Source organism: Colletes gigas, unplaced genomic scaffold (assembly GCF_013123115.1).
Source record: "Colletes gigas isolate AHSC1104 unplaced genomic scaffold, ASM1312311v1 Colletes_gigas_Sc00012, whole genome shotgun sequence".
Classification (NCBI taxonomy): domain Eukaryota; kingdom Metazoa; phylum Arthropoda; class Insecta; order Hymenoptera; family Colletidae; genus Colletes; species Colletes gigas.
In genome coordinates, this window is record NW_025106641.1 from 477000 (window position 1) to 497179 (window position 20180).

Genomic DNA, 20180 nt, shown 5'->3' on the forward strand with positions numbered 1-20180 from the left:
AATGTTCATGTGCATACACTACCGGTCGTAAGTATCAGGGCAATATTTCCACTATTCCAACTTCGTGAAAAGAAGCCGTACAATCATTTTCCTGAGATCATTTTAAAGATTAAAGTGTTCGTCCATTTTCTTAATGCACGCTGTAGACAAAGAGACTGTAGGTCTCGACGGCGTGTTTGTTTTTATAAAAACGCGTAAAACGTTCCCCCCAAAAAAACCCTTTTTTTTGTGACACGCGATCCAGTTCTCTGTCCTGCAGGCAATACAATCTGACCGCTGGTACACAATCAGCATTCATAAGCAGTCTGATGTGTACATTGTACGTATATGTGTATACTAACGCAATCATGTTATCACGTCTCGTACGATAAAACCACTTACGGTACAAACGCACGATCTCGGTATACATACATATATTTCCGATCGGGGGTACAATGCGTCCAGTGACTCGAGTGCAAGGGAAATTAACACCATGTTAGTACATATGTTCTACAAGTTTAGAAAATTGTATATTTTTCTTGTCAATAATTTTATCGATGCAACTTTATTGTCTCGTTTAAAGAATTTCATAAATAGATATCTTTCACTCGCGACGAGAAGGTTATGAAGAGTGATATAAAAAGTCGCGCTCGTCGTTTTACTTTTTTCGTAATATGCCCTTGATCGAATTGAAATCAGATAAGGATATAATTCCTCGCGTCATCGTAATACTGGACACATTTCCGGGAATCCAACTCGACGCGTGCCTCGAGGCGATACCATACCACGCGATCGATCAAATATAAGGATGCTTTTCGCTGGATGAATGCGATATCGTCTCACGTATTTCTCGATCGTTTCTAATATCGACTCGTAAAACGTAGATCTCGGGTATCTAGAAATTTGTTTCGCGTTGTTTTTTTTACGTTGACCTAAATCGTCCCTCCGAAGAAACATTTCTTGAGCACACGCATGAATATCGTGGACATCTCGAGCGAGTGTGAGTCACTACAGAATCCTGGTAGGCAGGTTTCCCCGGAATTTCGTGACCGTCGAATGATTCACCGGATATAGACGTCAAAAACCGTATTTTACCGGTGAACGTAAAAATGTTACGTGACTCGGGATATCGTGATGGCTTTTTTTTAATAGTAGTATGTGGAATATAAGCTAGTGTGAAATCTGTACTCGAAGCTTCGTTTTTCTCCAACTTTATAATTATTGATATTGATATCTTAAAAATGTTAATAAATTTAGTTTTTCTTCTATCAAGTTACTCATTTTATCTTCGTCGATCTAACAAAAGGACGAAAGGCATGAACTTGCGGGATGACCTAATACATTCCTTTCCTGTCTCTTTCGAGACGCGACGCACTGCCCTCTCGAAGGACATTGTTGAAACACGACCTATCTGTCAATATACTTTCGAACGTTTGACTGACGTTGATTGCAAGACAATTCAACGGACATTCTTCGTTTTCACGAATATATTGTTGTCGGAGTATGTAATAGAAAATCGTGTTAATCATTATCGAAAGTAAACAGTAGGTTATATATTGTTTTAAACAAGGTACAAGCAAAAGATTCAAATACAATTTATTACGTACAAATTTGTACAAACAGATATTACATAATTCGCAAAATTGTACGGTTCGTTTTACACAGTATTCGTGGGGTCGTGTCTCAACTGCAACTCACTAAATAGTTTAATAAACGTCTATTGGGTAGGATAGATCAGTGCTGTCAGTAGACATACGCACTCTACAACGAATTGTTACAATACTGCACGACGACATTAAACATTTCTGCATCCTTCATTATTCAGGTTCTTCCTAACAGTTTCTAACTTTTATACAGAGTGTTCTGCCATCCCTGGGAAAAATTTTAATGGGAGATTCTAGAGGCCAAAATAAAACCGAAAATCAACAATATCATTTTCTTGACTGAGGCTTCGTTAAAAAGTTATTAAAAAATTAAATTAAGAAATTTCAAATTATTCTGAAAAAATTATTTTTGATTGCAGGGGTCAGCTACAATCATTTTTGGTGAACAGACATACCCCCGAAATCCTACGTATTTTCGAGAAAAAAATTCTCTAGAATCTCCCATTACAATTTTTCCCAGGGGTGGCCAAACACCCTGTATATCAGACAATGGTCTCAACTTTCATACCGTTTGGGTACAGGTCTAGAGAAGTTCGCTCGCGTGTCGTTTCTAACGGTTCTACGCGTACGTTTTTCGGGCAGGTTACCGCGTCGGTGTTCTGCGTATGATAATGCACCGAGTTAATTATTTCCTCCCGTTGTTACGTGTCATCGACCTCCCTGAGAACTCTTTGGGGCTGCCACTGTCGTTGGTTAGCGGATCGTTGCACGAAAGCCGCGACCTCGATCGGCGGCGTGAATTCTCTGTCGAAGGTGGCGCAACGCGAAAGAAAAGCCGGTAAAGAAGAATAAGAAAAAGACAGAAGGGGGTAGAGAATTAAGCGAGCTGCGCCTAGCGAACGTAAATACGCGGCGGAGGAAGTAGAAATTACCGAACGAGTTCGACAGTTTCTGTAATTGAATATGAAAGGGTAGACTTGTTTCGCGAGAGCTCGTTAAAACTACTTTATACCTTTGGTAATAACATTGTACGGGCCTCTCCGACGAGAACACTTTTGTTCGCCGAGATATTATTACCGTTCCCTTTCGTGTTTTTACGTACACATTGTTAACAGGATCGCAAAATGGCCGCCAATACGAATTCGTCGAAAGAATTTCTATTGTTCGCTCGCTATATTTTTAACGACTAACCTCTGTTTTGCGCAGTAGGCCTGACACATTTTATTTAAATAATCAGATCATTTACGTAGGTCTCTGCGTGTACATGTTTATATAGAAATTTTTTTCTTCTCATTTCTGGTTGTAGAATATATTGAATATATTGCGTGAAATTAATGGTCGCGTGGTAGTGGATTCTTGTTTAAATACATTCTTGTTTCAATACTCTGGCCAGGACCTTCGTCGACTCGGGAAACGGATGGAGATTCGAGGCCGGAGATAAGGAAACGCGAATTGTAAAGAACGACAGAGAAAATAGGAAGCTCGAGGAGGACAGATGGGCACGTTTCATGGAAGAGGCGAGACACAAACATCGCGTTACTCGGGCTATGGAAATTTAATACAAGTCGCCCGTAATGATTCTCGAGTTCGCACGAGGGTCGTGTCGCGCGCTCGTTTCTTGTGATCGCGGCTTAATCTCGGAAACCGAGTGAATGTAGCGGATTACGGGTACGTGTTCGCGAGAAAACGATATTTTCAAACTCGAAACACGTACTCTCGTAACCTGTGCAGATTTGCGCCACGCTTCTTCGTTTAATTCTCTTCTAGCCTGCGACAGAATGCTCTTACACGCGTGAAATCTTTCGGTCGTTTTTTTAATCTTGATCCCGATTGTTACGCTGGTCGCAGATGGTATTAAAGTGCCGAAAAAAATTTTGATTCAATCTCCTTATCGCGTCAGCTTCAATCATCGCGACGAACCACGTGCTCGTGGAACGCAGGTGCACCATCAGCACCTGCGAACACACTGCACCTGCACGTCAGCTGCCGTGGTTCCTATTTCTCCAAGGTCATGTGTCACGTGACTCCGTGCAGCCCCGCCTCGTCGACTATCGCGAAATTTAATATCTGGATCACATACCTAAAGCCGCGTCCCCACTGGGTCGGCTTTTGCCGTTCGGCACGGCCGATCGGCAAAAGCCGAGAATTGCGTCTACACTGCGTCCGCATCTGTCATCTAGCACGGCCGATCGGCACCCTAAGTACTTCTCGGCAAAGCCAAACACTGCATCGTCTTGGATAGCATGGCTTGAAAAGCCGACCGGCATGCCGACGAGTCGATCGGCACGATGTCGGTAACCATCAAAAGAGATCGTGCCAAGACACGAGAGCACGAAAGTTTCATGTCAATTTCGTTCCAAAACCATCATCGAGATACAAAGATACAGGAACTTTAAACGTTAATAACTTTTTAACAAAGCCTCCATCAACAAATTGGTATTCTTTCGCGATCGAACGGAAAATTTCACAGCGCGACGATTGCTACCTCCAGTTCTGAAAGGCCCAGGCAGGGCCATAAAGCCCCGTCTTGTAACCAAATATGGTCATAGGCGAAAGATTTTTTCCTCGTGCCCATATTTTTGCATAGTCGATGTTTCCGGAGCCCGTTTCTTCCTCCGATACGCGATTTTGGGGGTGTCAACCGAATTTGGTATTAACTTTTAGCTCGACCGATTGGTCATCGACTAAGGGAAGGAGGACCCATTTTCACACCCCGTTTGGGAGGAAAACTCTTTCCTCATACCTGAACGTGGTGGAGGAAGACTTCCAGGTCACCCCCAGAACGAGGGTGCCCGAGGTTTTCTCCCCAAGTCGAAGGCTACGTTAATTTATCGAAGAAAAAACGGGACTCCGGATTAGGACGCGACGAGTGGCCGCGCGTGTTTGACAGCTGTTTTATGGCTATACACAACGATTTGCAATTTTTTTTCTCCGTTGAAAAATTTAGACACCTAATTGGATTTTCAGTAAGGAATTTTTTTCTCGAAAGTGCGTACGATTTTGGAGGTATGTGTAATGATAAAAAATGATTGTAATTGATCCCCGCAACCGAAAATAATTTTTTTAGAACGATTTGAAAAATTTTTTTTCGCCGAAAAATTTCAGCACCTACTCGATTTTTTTTCTCGAAAGTAGATAGGATTTCGGAGGTATGTGTACTCACCAAAAATGATTGTAGTTGACCCCCGCAACCGAAAATAATTTTTCCAGAACGATTTGAAATTTTTGAATTTAATTGTTAATAACTTTTTAACAAAGCTTCCATCAACAAATTAGTATTCTTGATTTTCGTCTTATTTTGGCCTCTACTATCGCTCATTAAAATTTTTGCTAGAGGTGGCCGAACACCCTGTATATTCTTCTGCTACGTAAACTCGGACGCATCCAAAATCTTCGTTTTTTAGGCATTTTTTTTGCATTTGCTATTACTATAACTGCAGCAGCACCAGTTATTACTTCGTCGTCACTGTACATTTTTTGTGTACTGAAATGGCTTTGCCGCGGTGCATAGCAGTGGCACGGCCGTGCCGCCTTTTGCCGAACGCTGTGCCGATCGGCAAATGCCGAGCCGTGCCGACCCAGTGGGGACGCAGCTATCGGCAAATGCCGAGCCGTGCCGATCCAGTGGGGACGCAGCTTAAGATCTTACAATAATTCCTGCGCGATATAACTCTATTTACACGATACAGTAGTGCCCACATAAGTGACCAGAGTTATCCCCACCAATTCTTGGAAGCCAAAGCGGCTTCGAACATCGAGCGTGTCGAGTGTAACTTGACGCCGATCGTTATCGATACATTGTATACAGGGTGTTCGGGTGCCAGCTATTGTATATCTATATCTCACTCGCGCTTATACTCTTCCGTTATCTCCGTTGAATTCTGAGAACCAACCATGCCCACATAAATGACCAAAGCCAAGTAAAAATGCAATATAGACAGTAATTTTGTAACGGAATAAGAAAACAGTCACCCGTAACCGTAATAAATAGAGACGCCGGTTGACGGTAAGAATGCAATTCCGGTGGTATGCATCGCGTTCGTCGAAAGTGGTGGGAATACATCACGGTGTGACTTTAAATTCGACGCGCGATCCCACCTTCTCTGATGTTTGTCTTTTTTCGCCTTTCTTCTCCCCTTCGCGCAAAAAACCGCAACGGGACGAGAAAAAAAAAAAAGTCGCGAACGTCGGCGATACAAAGGCGTGTGCTTAATGAACTGGCAGAAAAAGGCAAACCGCAGGAAGCGTTACATCAGAGCGCACGGCGTGTTTGGGGTAGGTGCGACCCGTGTGTAACAAGTCCCACACTTTGCGTCAACAAATTGTAGTAGCTGCAATCTTAAAACTTTTCGTCGACGATTTCCATTAAATCTCCCATTTTTTACAGCGATTTACCCTCGCTGTAAATATTAATTTAAGTTGCTTCGAAGTACAGTTGTGTGCTCGTTAACCGGATACTGTTATTGATATACGATAGGACTGTTATTCCAACGTTTTCTTACCGGATAATAATAGAATGCTGTATTATTTTAACGATTTAATATTTGTATCCTCTGTTACTCTTCTATCGTAACATTGCTCCTGTGGTCTTCGCGACGATCGATAGTTGATCAAGATGGACAATTTTTTGCCACGTTCGGATAGCTTGCGTCGTTCGAAGGAAAAGAAGGGAGAGGCTCGAATCATCGTCCCTGATGCAATATTTTAGCGCCGCGTTCCCTCCCTCGGCTTCCTATTAACGCCTCGATTGTGCTCGAAATTGACCACTCGAAGTGACAAGGAATCGCCACGTACAGTATTGTCTGCGCGAACAACAGGTGGCCAGAGAATTTACCAGGTTTCCATATCGCATTCCTGCCAACCGAACGCGATCAATCCTCCGACTGTAGACGGTCTGATAAAGAATTTTGGGCGGGCTTACTTTTCTACGGTTAGAAAAGAGAATAAAAACGTTACCATTTTCCACTTGCTTAAAGTGGAAAAATAGGTTAAGTAATCTTCATTCTGAATTTTTCATACCATTAACCATTCCTTGTGCACTCTGTTGAAGGCTCGAGCCCCGAGTTCGGTGTTCCGGACATGACGGTGATCAGCGACATCGACGAGACTGGAATCAATCGGAATCTCCAAGTCCGATACGGCAGGGACCAGATATACGTATCCTTTGATTATACAAAATGTGTACAAAATTAAAGTACCTCGTATAAGTAATCGGTAAGAGTCCTGACAATTCACATTGTATCGACATTGTTTAATAAGGTCGAATATAGAACACGAATATAGAACAGATACATTTCTGTTTTATATGTAGAGTGAAAGGTTCCCTTCGACTTCCGTGTAAGAACATCGCGAGAGATTTCATTTGTTTTGTTTAACGAATTTTCGTGAGCCCGTCCGCTAAACAAAACAGTCATCGAGTCGAGTAGGATCTCAAAGTTGTTAAGCGTGTAACTTGTGGACTAACGAGCACGCTCGAGTATATGTGAACCCGTCTTGTTCCGCGCGTGTAAGAGTTTCGCAAAAAGTGGCGAACGGACTTCCGTCCGTTTCGTCATTCGTCGTTATTATGCCCCGGAGTTAAGAATTCGTTCTTGGGAATTACTTGCTCGAGCTTACACTCCTCGATTTTAGACTTACAACGAACCACGAGAAAGTTTGAAGCTCGAATCGTATTTGAGGTTAGGAATATTGACCCTACTGTCTTCATCCTTTCAAATCCTTTATTCGAATAAAATATGCCAAGAAATCTGTACAACAATCATTATTATTTAGAACAGTTTCTCTGTAAATTTCGCCCAGCTCTGATTAGAATACAGTGGGGGGGCTTAGAAATCATTTTCGAAACCCTTCTGCGCCATCCGGTTGCTTAAAAAGTGCCGAAGAAGAGAGTTGAATGCACGTCGCCTAACTACGTTCGAAAAGAGAGCGAAACAGAGGAGAGAATTAAAAGTAGAGAATCCGAGTGTAATGGAGTAGGAAAGAGGAAGTAGGTGGAAGCAGTTGAGCAAGATAGGGCGAGACCAACAGAAAGAGAAAAAGGGCAGAAAGGGGTGAAAAGGAACTATACGTATGAATTTTGTAGGGGTGGGGCGTTGCTCCCGGGTTGGTTCGTTCGTTGCCATGACGACAACCCCAGTCAGCTGGTGAACCACCCCAGGGCCAGACCCATTCATCTACACAGGTTTGCCGACCCAACGACCGACACCGACGACCCACTGTCGGTTCTTGTCGAGCTTTAATCCCCCCCTGGCCCCCTTGCGGCGCGTCTGATCCACAGATTCGCAGATAGCGCCTCCAAGACGATCAAATGATCATCCACGAGCCTTCTCTCTTACTACGTAATAATCCGAGGAGATATTGGTCCGCCTCGGGGCTGAAATATCGGCTAAACTCGCGTCAACGACTTCGTGCCGCTTCTTTTGTCGAAATTCTGCCCGTTAATTGGATTGGTTTCTTAATTAAATTATCCGAGAATAAACCGGAAAATAGTCGCCGGTCAATTCATAGTTCACACTCGGACGGCGAAGAGAATTATTGAGAAACGTCTTCTCTAAGAATTCACTCGTCAGCTAGGTTAGGTTTTGTTCGAAACAATGTCTGAAAGAACTGTGTTGAAGTTACGAATAAATCTGTAGAAATTTTGGTACCGACAGTAGGTTATTCTTAACCTATTACGCACGAAGGTTTTTTTTTTTGAAGGTTAGGTTAGGAAAGTTTTTAGATGTGGAGCATTGTATAGAAGTAGATCGGTGGAATCGGTTCTACTAGCCTAGTTTTCCATTAAGAATTACCAGAGTATAGAAAGGTGGCTATAACTTGAGAACAAGGTCATATAGGGCAGACGTGTATGTGAACTTGTTTAATTGGTTTATGCCCTCGATCGACCGCTGAACTAGGTCTAGCATATTGGGATACACCTTTTATATTTTATTCAAAAGTACTAAATTATGTAAAATAGTCGGCTAGTGACCGTTTGATAAGTGCATAAATATTCTGTTCGAAAATGTCTCGCGACGTCGAACGGACGGAAAGTAAATTGCTCGGTCGCTCAGTTTGTCGGAATTTCATCGCGATTCGGAACTGGACGGGGAAACACGTGCGATTAATTCTCGAGTAGGAACAAGCTCATCCTCGAACATCGTGGATGACGCTCGCTAATGAGTTGAGCCAGCCTCCGCCTATAATCGGGAATGAAGTTTTTGCCTCTCCTCTGTTCGGTCTCTTGGTCCAAACACCGGAATTCAAACGCGTGATGCGTTTGCCTTGGCGATTTAGGTCGTCGTCGGTGCGCTCGTTAGTGGACACTTCCTCGTGCGCCACCGACCTCCGTCGTTGTGTGTGGGACGACGCATAAAGTCGCCCACAAGGAACATCGTGGCAAATGGACCACGTTCCAACATCCCGTCGTCTCTTTTTCGATACACGATCGCCACCTTTGCTGTACCAATTTCGTTATCTTCCTGATTCGATTCTGCATATTATTTATTCCCTAGACAAATTATTAAGAATCTATTCGTAAGATTGTGAGGTTAGATATTTGATTTTCATGGTGGTGAACGTGTTAATTAAATCTATTATCCGGTCGATATGGTAGAGTAAACAGTGTCTATGGTTGAGCACGTTCAGTCGATATGAAATTGACGCGATTGCACATGGCAGCGTGACGAAGCTTCTATGTTCAAATTTAAATGTAATTGGAATGTTTGAACTCTACCGGAAACATTATCACCGATCGATTACAGTAAACGCATGAAATCGTGTATTCAATCGTCCCTAAAGCAGAATAAAACGTATTCCACGGTCGATTTACAAATTTCAAACGATATCGAACGCATTAACCTCTGTTTCGTGCAGCGAGTATCAGGTCTTTTCAAATAGGTTAACTTCTTCGTTGCACGAACGTGGCAGTGATACGTGTAAACATTTATTTGGTTACGCCACTGAATCTGTACGCGCGAATACCGTCGGGAATTTTACTTTCCCGATTTCGACGGAAATAACAGTGCCCCAACAGTATTAACGGCGGAATCGTGTGTTAACAATCGGGCCAATAAAACTGCACGCTGCACCCCGCCTAAAGGGGCTCGGGTCGATAGATCGTTGGTTGATTAAATAGCTGCACCAGTGAGGAGTTGTTCGCCTTTGCGAACGCTTCCGATCGTGAGATAGCTGGTTCCCCGAGTTGGAAGCATCGACGACCGTGAACAAAGTATACCGTCGGGTAAATTAATATTCCCCGTTGTCTTTAACCGGCGAGCATTTTATTCGTGCTAATGTATATTGGCCTGCGCTGGTAATGGACGAGATTGGAGGTTATGGGGCGAAATAATATCGATTTTTCGCGTCGCGGTCGAGCGAGCTCGGAGCATCGGCACGTGTTGCTATCGCTCGAACCACGGAGAAACATGGTTTCTTGCTCGATGACGTAATCCGAGAGATCTTGTGTTTACGTAAAAAACGTTTCTGCTCGCCCTCCGTGGGGCACTGTCGTCGAACCTCTTTTTTTATTCCCCTTGGCTCGCTGAGATTTTTAACGACTTTCACGCGTGATCCCGGGTATACCCGTTGAAATATTTCTGGCTCGAGCGTGCGATTATTGTCCGTTGAAAACGACCCGATTACGTTTTAATTTTACACGCGCGTACACAACCCAACGGTTGACATTTATCGCGCACTTGGAAAGAAAAAGGAGTATGGTCGTATTTGATTGTTTGGTATTCGTTCGAGTTTCTTTTGATAAAAAAACGAGACGAGGCTTTTTGTCCAAGCCAATATATTTAAATTTCTGGTCGAAGTCGGCTGGAGTCGCGCGGCAATGGACGCTTTGTTCTCGTCGCGACTGGCTGCGAACGTGAGGGAATTTGGAAGTATTATAGCCTGCGATATAGGACTCATAGAGGAAAAGGGAAATTATTATTCAAGCATGTTGGCTACCGTGTGTTTGATAACAAATTAAAAAATGGATAACAAAAGAAAGCTACGGTGGGGATGATCAGAGATTGGTAAAACTGGAATAATACCAACGTATAGTATTTTTATTTTTTTGTCTAGGGAGAAAGGAAGAAATAGCGAATCGTATTGAGCCATGCATGTTACCAGTTGAGGGTTAAAGAACGATTTAACGAAAATGTTATATCTTCGTTAATATTTCGAATTTCATCGTTTGAATGAGATTTTCTTGAAGGGTTTTAGAAAAATGCAATCGGAAAGCGAGCTTTTCCCCCTCAGACGTGAAGAAGACGTACTTTCGCGGGTGCAATAAAGCATCAGTGTCGGCTTGTCGTCGTCGGGTGTCTTATTTGTATGCTATAGGCGTTCCCACCGTGTCGATAGGCATCGATGGAAGTCTTAGAACACCGCGGATGGGCATCCTCTTTGCTCGTCTCGGAACTTTCAATTTTCCTAACGAAATTAACCGCGACACAAAACCGTTGGGTGGCGAAACTGCGCCAATTTCCATTAATTAGTCTCGTCCGTCGTACCTGAACGAGATTCGATCGCCCGGCACGAACGTTTCCGTAATATAGACGAAGAGATTCGTTTAAATGGAATTTATTATATTCAATCGATCGTTAGTCGATCGAGGGCCCCAATAAGCGGAGATAATTGAGACGATGAAAATAATTCGCTTGCCAGGAGAGTGCTGTTCGAGCCTCGCTTCCAACTTTTCAACGTGATTTTATACCGCTTGTCTCATGTAAATTATCCGGCGTCCTTTGTACGAGAGAACTCGCAATACATCCCATAATTAATAATTTTTTTTATTCTCGAACCAAAAAGGTTACCATTTTGCGAATTTCTGCTAAAGATGTTCAGCTTGGTCCGAATTTCATTCGGTGCGAAGGAAAGCAAGAGTAAGCAACTTTGGGCGTTTTCAGCGTGTACGTTTCGCCGCCCACCCATTATCCAACGGTACTCGAGCTACTCAACGCTCTTTTTGTAAAGGCTCGGTTCTCTTTCGGGATATCGGATTAACCCTGTCCCCAGCGACGTCGACGAAACCGGAAGCTCTGGATCCCCCCCCCCGCGCCCTGCAACCCTGGTTACCCGATCGAGCGTCTTCTTTCTCGCCTTTTACACTACCAGCAACGTTATCTCGTTTACCCGTCGCTTTCATCGATGTGTACTCGTTTGGAAAGAATATACACGTACACATCGATTACTATCCGTGGAGCGAAAGTTTTTCTTTATTTTTACTTCTCTACCGGTTTCAATTTTTTTAAATTCCTATCCCGTTCGATCTCGTTCGCGAAAAAGCGTAAACTTTTCGACGCCATTTCTAATTTCTGTTTCCAAATCTCATCGACAGAGTGCCACGGTGGAAATCGAACCGAGCGTATCATGTTTCATGCACGAGGCTCTCTGGACGGTGTCTATTCGCGATTGTCCTGTTCTATTGTTCGTTTTTCTCCCTCCCACTGTTGTGTTCCGGTATTCGGTCGCTCGCGCGACGGATACTTGGACGCGGAGAGGGTAGCTCGCTCTCATTAACCTCTCGCTAGCAAAGCGCTCTTAGCCGGTTTCAATTGCTTTCGTCGAGGACGAGGCTCGGCCACCTTTTAGCGGCGTTTCGCGCGGAGTGGGGGCGGTCCGGAGACCAGAGCCCAGAGGGCCGGATATGCGGCTGCTTTCGAGAACCCTTTCCTGTGTTTACAGAACCCGTCGACGCGGGGCGAATTAGGCCAACGAAAAGGAAGACGAAGTCGATCGCGACTTTCTCTCGATCGGGAGTTTCGGGTGGAAATTTTATCGAGTACGTGTCACGAGTACGAAAGTCGATCTGCTAGGTTATGTAACGAGGCAAATATCTCGATACAAGAAACGTTAGAACTACGAATTAAAATTTGAGATTATAAATACGTTACGGTTGTTATTAATAACCCATGGAGACTGATTTAAAGGTGCAAAAGGGGTTGAATGCATCTCGACGTTACGCGGGAGAATTCTTTTTGCGGTCAGTTTCCTTTTGGGTCATCCGGGGGAACGCGGGGTTGGATTTTATTGAAAATTTCATGCTCTGTTTGCGCCGTGTCGTTTGATACCTCGAGATTTACCCTTTTCTGGGTCAACTACCCTCTTTGTGACATGTGTTGACCTCCGAACGGTTGCTGACCGTCATTAAACTGTACGACGCGGACACAGTTTACCGATACAATATTGTCGTAGCCTAGAAATGTCTACATTTAGTAATAATTAGAAATCCCTGCGATCAGAGACCTGGTCATCTTCGCCTCGGGCGGCCATATTGTTGCCAAGTGCGTAAAACAAACGAAACGAACGAAGATGGCGCCATAGTCGCCGTATTCCCGCTACTTTCTCTGTTGTTAGATCGTAGTTTCGAGTAATTAGTGAAAATTTCACGAATACGATAAACCCTGAACAATTTCCCTGTCGATATTCAGAAAAGTAAAACGAAAATTCGCCGGCATTAGTTCGGAAAGCTTTCGTACATTTGGTAAAACTAAACTGTTCTCGATCAAAGACAAAGGTCGCGGAACAGCCATTTTCCCTCGGGTGTTCCGTTGCAAAGAGTTCCGTTGCAGCGATTCCGAGCTCTGTGACACAGTCATAGCGTTAAATTTTGACGAAAATATCCCTTTCATCCTAACATTTATCCGCGAACTTACTCTGTGCTCCAGGCCGTGGCGAAAAAACGGTCAGAGTGGCGAAATTGCGAAAATTGCCCGAGTTACCCTTTCGTCTCGCGTCGACGCTTGTCCTTTGAACGAAATTCCACGAGCACCTCGGACGTACGGAAACGTTTTCCTCGAACCGGTCACACGACAAAAGTGTGGAAAGATTAATATCGCGAACGACAATGCCGCGGTAGGAAATACGGTCGACCGTAAGGAGTTTTTCTCGCGGACTGCAAATGGACGCCTATTTCCTCTCGCGGGGGCGAAAGAAAGACGCGCGGAAACGTGGATCGTTGGACTTAAAAGGGGCTATTCGAAGGGCGATTGATATTTGCTTTTTTGAACAAAAATTAAACTGACAAAAGAAGTCCAAATTGAGAAAATTGAATTGAAATTTGAATGGTCCAAAAATGGATATTATGGAAACGTGTTTATGAATTTTTTTACACGAATATCGTACGATGGAAATGAACCTTTTATATCTCTCAAATTATAAAAAAAATGACAGGTGTTGTCGCTCACCTGTATCCCACAAATTAACCCTTCGCGGATCGATAGTAGTTTATAGAGGCTCTCTAACCCCTTGAGACGTTTCAGACCCTTTCAGCGTCGTGATTAAATTCCGCGGTCGTGTCGGTGTCCTTTTCAGTCCCATCACCCTGTAGAAAGTGTAATGACAATACGTTTGCACTGTCGTTCTTCATCTTTCTTGTACGATCGATGAACCTGCTTGTCCGAGGGTAATTCGAGTCCTGCGAATGACAGGTAGAAGGCTACCTTTACGGTCGCAATAAAAGAGAAATTATTTGCTGGCCAACAGAAAAGGTCGCAGACTAAAATAGACGTAACGCGCGCGACGCGAAGGAGACTGCAAAAGGTTGGATGAAAAGGTCCCCTCAGCCCCCCCAGGATGTTCGGTCGAAGAAAGAAACGACGATGGTCTTTTATCAGAGGCTCTCGCTAACCTTCGTTGCCTTATTACGCCCGAAGAATTTGCTTTATGTGCGACCAGACCTCTCGTCTCTGTTTCAATTTACTTGTGAATTTTTTAAACATTTCTTTTTGACAGCCTTTAACCTTTGGAAGATCTCGCGTGCCGTTTTACGTCCCTTAAAATCGACTGTAAAATCAAAGAGAGACACCAAGCGGAAACAAAAGTTTACAAAGCTATCGAATAAATATTCCAAAGTAAAGAAGAAATTTTCTAAACGATTTCAAATGAACCTTCCCGACGGAAGCCAGCTCGAAACCGCGAAAGAACGCCATGCAAATTGTTGCAAAGCGTGAACCATTTCCCCCTCCCAGCGAACCGATAGCGTCCCTTTTTTACCCTGCTGTTCGAAATGTTGCAGAAGGGTATAGTTATAGGTGCGTTATTCCCTTTCTCGCTGCCGGCATTCAGCCTCGTGAGTCATCCCCTCGGGTTCACCCCCTGGTCTGACGTCATTTCGGCAACCCCCACCCCGAAACAGCATCGAAACCATGTCATCGTTCGGTTATTATGGAAGGGAGAGCCTCGAGACTCGCAATCTTCTCCCGGGGATTCTTCGACGATGCCTGCTGGACTATAATCGTCGAATTCAGCACCGGGAACGATCTCCCGCGATAATAACGATCCGAGAAATAGAGAAAGAAAAGGGGGAAAAATAAGTTTTGGAGAACACTTGTCGGTAGATCGCTGCGGATCGTTAAAAACGTCTCGTACTTTCGTCGTTTCGTTTAGCTGAGACGAGTTCAAATGACGGAATAACGAATAAATATTTATCGTCGACCAATGTTATCGCAGTAATTATTGTAAATACCTTTGTTAATTTGATCGACGATAACCTACAGTAAAGTTTTCACTTCGCACTCGCGAGTGATTGATTGATTTATTACAGCTCTGTCTGTCTACCTGTCTGTCTGTCTGCTGTCTGTCTGACTGCATGTGTGCTTCATAGTGAAAGCGTTGACGGGATTGGTGCTTACGGTATATTTACCGTACATTGTCTATGATAATTTATCTTGTGATGTTTCCATCCTATGTTATTTTTGGGGGGAATATTTTGCCACAAATTATTCCATCCATTGATAATGTCACGTTTATTTAAGAAATATCGTCACGCGTGTGCCCTTTCGCGTCGTCGGATCGTGTGACGTCACGCGTATGCAGAACAGCCCCATCGGGAATGCGCGTTGCATTATCATTCAAGGTGGTTCCAGAGGAACGAGAAATAATGCCGTTGGTACGGTTCTTTTCAGCGACAGTAAACACACCTTCCGTTCCCTCACCCTCCCCATTTGTATGTCTTGCTTTTGCCCTAATTAATAGGCGAACGACTTCGTTGCACACCATTTTCCTTAACTCAGAATTTCGATGCAGACCTACACGGGGTCCATACTGGTGGCTGTGAACCCCTACAAAGAAGTGGACTTCTACACGAACGTGAGTGAACGGATCATTACTTTAATAGAACTGCTTAAGGCGATTGAATGCTAGGAAAACTAGGAAATATTTTGTTTTATTATAAAATTTTGAAGCTTGTGATTTTAGTATCGGAATGCACATTGAAAACGTCCTGCAATTTCTAACGGAATTTAGATAATGGACTCGTATCTCCACCAGTCCCTGAAACGCGCCACACTTGCGCACTTCCTGCGGTAAACGCAAGCCGGAAGTACCGTCGAAGAATAGTAAATATTAAGCATCGACTCGAGGAACACAGAAGGCCGCACGTGCTGATCCCCTCCTCGAGATAAACAATAATTGGACCCCTCTTTGCACGTACAATTAAAAACTTCGCCACGAGTATTGCCGCGAAGGGGGGCTTCCGTGATTAAACGGTGACTGAAAAAGTCCTGGCGCGAAATCGATTCGATTTTTAATATCGTTGTTTTTAATTTGTTTGTTTACGTTCGAGTTTACGGTAAAAAATCATTAACTTGTAGGTTTCTCGTTTCTCAAAATTTGGACGCCCAAAGAATAATATACTGAGTACGCTTTTATTTAACCGGTTTCCCAGAACGACGAAACGTACGACAGGACGCATTTATCGTATTGGAATTGCTAGGCCTCGGCCCGAACACAGGAAACGGAAACCACGACGTGCTTTCGCGAAGATATCGCGAAACGGCGATCAACTCTCGAAGGGTTTTCTGGGTCACGGTACTTCGTTACGACGAGTTGACAGGACGGTTGATTCCTTTCGCTCCGCCATCTATTTTTTTCTCCCTTTCAAACGTTCGATGCACCTTTGTCAGGCGCGTTACTAACCTCCAACGTGTAAGACTTTCTTTTTCAAATCATATTAAAGTATTTTCTATTTAAAGTATTCGAAGAAACAGCAATGGAGAATAAGATCGTTGCGAGTTTTGTCCAGCGTCGAAACGACGTGCGTTTTTATGTTTTTTCTTGTCCTTGAAAACAACCAAGCCAGACACAGGAACGTCGATCTTGTCTGTCTTCGTTGTTCTCGATTGCAAGACAAGGAAGAACATAGAAATTCATGTCCATTTCGACGCTCGTGCGACCCCTAACCTAAACGGTCCAACGCGTCAAAGCGAGAAGAGAACATTGACCGTCTTCTTCTTCAAAGTATCGTATTACAGTCAAAGTCTCGAGCGAATTTTCTGAGAAAAACATTCACTGTCTCTTTCTCCGACGTATTGTATTACAATCGACGTTGCCAAAGCCTTGAGCGAATTTCGTTGTGTTCTCCTGCGCGTTTGATTTGACGGGCTCGTCGCAGCACCTGCAAATGCAGCTGTTTTCAAGGGAACGGGAACGACGGACTTCTGAAAAAACAATACCGTGTGTTGGAAAATAAGATATCTCTCGACCACTCGTTCAAACTGTAAAGGCAGGCTGATGTGGACTGGCTCGGTGATGGATACCACTGTATCCTGTGTTTCTATTTTCGATTGCACGCGCGAGACCGTATCTGCCGATCGGGAACACTTAAAAACCATCGCGTTAACTCGCGCATACGTCGGGGTGCCGTGGATTAGGGTGCAGCCATCGCGAGGGACTTATTTCGGGATCGAGTGGCAGCCACTTGGAACGTAAATATACGGGTCGCCGACAGCCTGGCAGTAAAACGATCCTCCAGGTCCGTGTACGTGGACCCCTTTGGTCTCCTCGAGAGCAACGTGCAAGCGGTAAGAAACAAAAAGGGGTGAACGGGACCGCGTCGTCGGATTAAATCGAATTAAAGAATGGGAAAAAGAACGCGTCGCGATAGAATTCGTTCCACGGAGTGAGGGGAGTCAGAGTCTCAACCCTTTGCGTCCAGACAAAGTCTCGTTCTGCTTTATCCATCTGACGGGGCACGATTGAAAGTAACCATTTGACTCTCGGACAAAATTAGCCGTTTAAGCATGTTCGAAGGGTGGTTACACGCGTTACCATTTGCCCTTCACAGACGTCGAGGTCTTTTTAATTTCATATTCGTATCAGAGTTACCGAAAACATCCATAAAATGGCGTCTACTCTTAGTTCTACTTAACCTCTAAATGGTACAGCGTCTACGTTAATATGTTTCTACAGACTCCTGCAGAGGTTTTAAATTTGATTCGACGTTGTATTTGTTTGATGGGTCAGCCATTATCACCTGGTGCTTTCTGAATATTGGTTCGATAGTTCCGAATAGGATTAGAAATCGCTTTGACGCGATTCCCCCGTGTCCTTTGATGTAATCGTGTTCCTTTGACTTTGTACACTCGCACCGTGTACTTCTTTAACCGCCAAACGAGCCTGGTATTTATGAAAAAGTTGAAAAGGACCCTTAACGTCGGTAATATTCGTAATGGTTCCGAATATTCGGCCGATAGTTCCGCCAAGTGTTCCGCGAAGTATTCGCCTAATGGCCCCAAGCTAGGACCGTTTGAATACTTTCATTGGAAAACTTCCGCGCGAGATATTCGAAATGAATAATTTAGAATTTTTCCTGAATTATTTTTACACCGGTACAATACACCTTCCCGTATCTGGGAGTCTCGTTTATAATTCGTGCTGTTAAATACACTTTAACAGAGTCTAGTTTAAAGTAATATTCAATACAAATTTGTAACTTCTTTCGCGTGAAATATCGCGCGAAGAACTCGGCTCAGGGCGTTGGCGCGTCTTGCGACGGAGGATCGAAGTTAATCTTATTCATAGGTGACTTCCGGTGGAGCGCGATAGCAGGTCGAAAGGAGGAAGTGAGATAAAAGGAGTAAAAATATTTAAAAAAAATTGTAACATCATCGAGTGGAACGATCGGTGATTTCGAAGGTCAGCAGGGGTACCAAAACGAGGACCCCTGGCTGGCAAGAAGGAAAAGGGTGGCTCAGCGTGGTGCACGCCCCGTGTTATTGATCGGGCTGGAGCGCACATCGGATTCGGAGACTCGTCGTGGTTGCCCTGGAGCCTTCGGAGCTTCGTCCTTTTCTCTTGTCGTCCAACGATGTTCGGGTACACCTGGACTTTCCATAACTATTCCAGTGCCTGGAACAATCATAAACAGCTATTTCAACTGTTTCTAGAGCCACCGTGTTCTATTAGGTGATTCTAGAAACTGGGACAGACTGTAGCTCTCTACTAACAGTCCGAACCTATCGACTGTCTGGACTTCCATAACTATTCCTGCACCTAGAAAAATCAGAAACGATTGTTCGAACCGTTTCTTGAGCCACCATGTTTTATCAGATGATTCTAGAAACTAAATTGGTTTTATTGGTTATCCATCACTAATGAAATAGTGGCGAACATGGTGGTCACCGGTGACCGTCACTTTAAACTTGTTACCGTATCGTTTACAATGGAAGAACCCTGATTGTAAATAACTCTACTTTGAATTAAACCTAGTCAAAGGTTTATCTTTGTAAAAATATTTTTGAAAATTTAGATAGCTTGAAAGGTGTTCTCTGGCGTAAAAGGAGGGATCTCTATGAAAGTAGAAAATAATTTCAACGCCGCTCGTACGTTTCGAGCGTGTATCGTTAGCCTTGACCAGTTTTTCGAATCTTCAAAAGCAACCCGGAGACACTCGGGCATTCTCTTTGAAGCGCGTCGCCCTGTACGATAGTTTCACTTTGATCCCCGGGTAGAGCAGAGTAGTATTATAAACTTACGACGGCCGTGACACGGTGAAGCGCGAACGCACAACCAATCTCGCGCGATGCGTTCGCCATTGCGACAAAGGTTCTACTAGAATTATGAATAATACTGGTAGAGCAAAGTGCCAATTACAGGCATAGTTAGGTAATTGGTACATACTTCCCATTTCAACTTTATTCAAACGTGATTTTGAGACTCCCAAATTTATTAAAAAAAATATATTCACGCGATAAATAATATTCCCTGTTACTCGAGGGAACTTTGCAGTTTAAATTCGTCGCGTAATAGCGCTATGTAGATTTACAGTTCCATGAACAGAGTTCGTACAACGCGTGTTCCTCGAAGGTTCGTGATGTTCCACCGTCACGGTACGAATTTTCACCTAATTGCGTCGCAACGGTACACGAACGTCCTGTAACAATTACGTAACTGTCTGAGTCTATCTGTTAGGGTGTCCCAGAAAATATTGCACGCTTTAATTACCTTTCTATTTAATTTTAAAACCGTCTAGTGAACCGTTTAACGAAACAAGTTTCAAATTTTCGTTGGTCCCGGGAATAAAATTTGTTGAAACCGTAATCCAGGTGGTGATCGTTACCTCAGCTCCGAGAGTTCGGAAACATAGTTACCAGTCTCGTCCCGATCGCAGCATGTAAGGATAATTTCGTGGTAATCGAATATCGGTTCCCCGCGTGAAGGGTGTCGCTCACTGATTAATCGTCGACGATGGATCTGGCGCGATTCTAGGACCATCGTAATTTCCGGTGATGGCTGCGAAATAGGAGAAACGCCCGGAATCATGGATAACGACAGACAACAGGCACACACCGGGGACAACTTCGCCGTTCCACTTTGATGATTTGTAATTCAACGTCGGGAGGCATT

At 43.9% G+C, this 20180-nt stretch overlaps 1 protein-coding gene across 3 annotated transcripts in view; it reads left to right on the forward strand.

Annotated features, from left to right (window-relative positions):
* Nucleotides 1-20180, forward strand: part of LOC122398878 (myosin-I heavy chain) — a 39548-nt gene that overhangs the window by 1621 nt on the left and 17747 nt on the right. For all 3 annotated transcript variants that reach the window (XM_043399140.1, XM_043399139.1, XM_043399141.1), the window contains exons 2-3: nt 6634-6740; nt 15582-15644. In XM_043399140.1, the coding sequence (XP_043255075.1) occupies nt 6634-6740; nt 15582-15644 (170 nt within the window). The remainder of the gene's footprint in view (nt 1-6633; nt 6741-15581; nt 15645-20180) is intronic.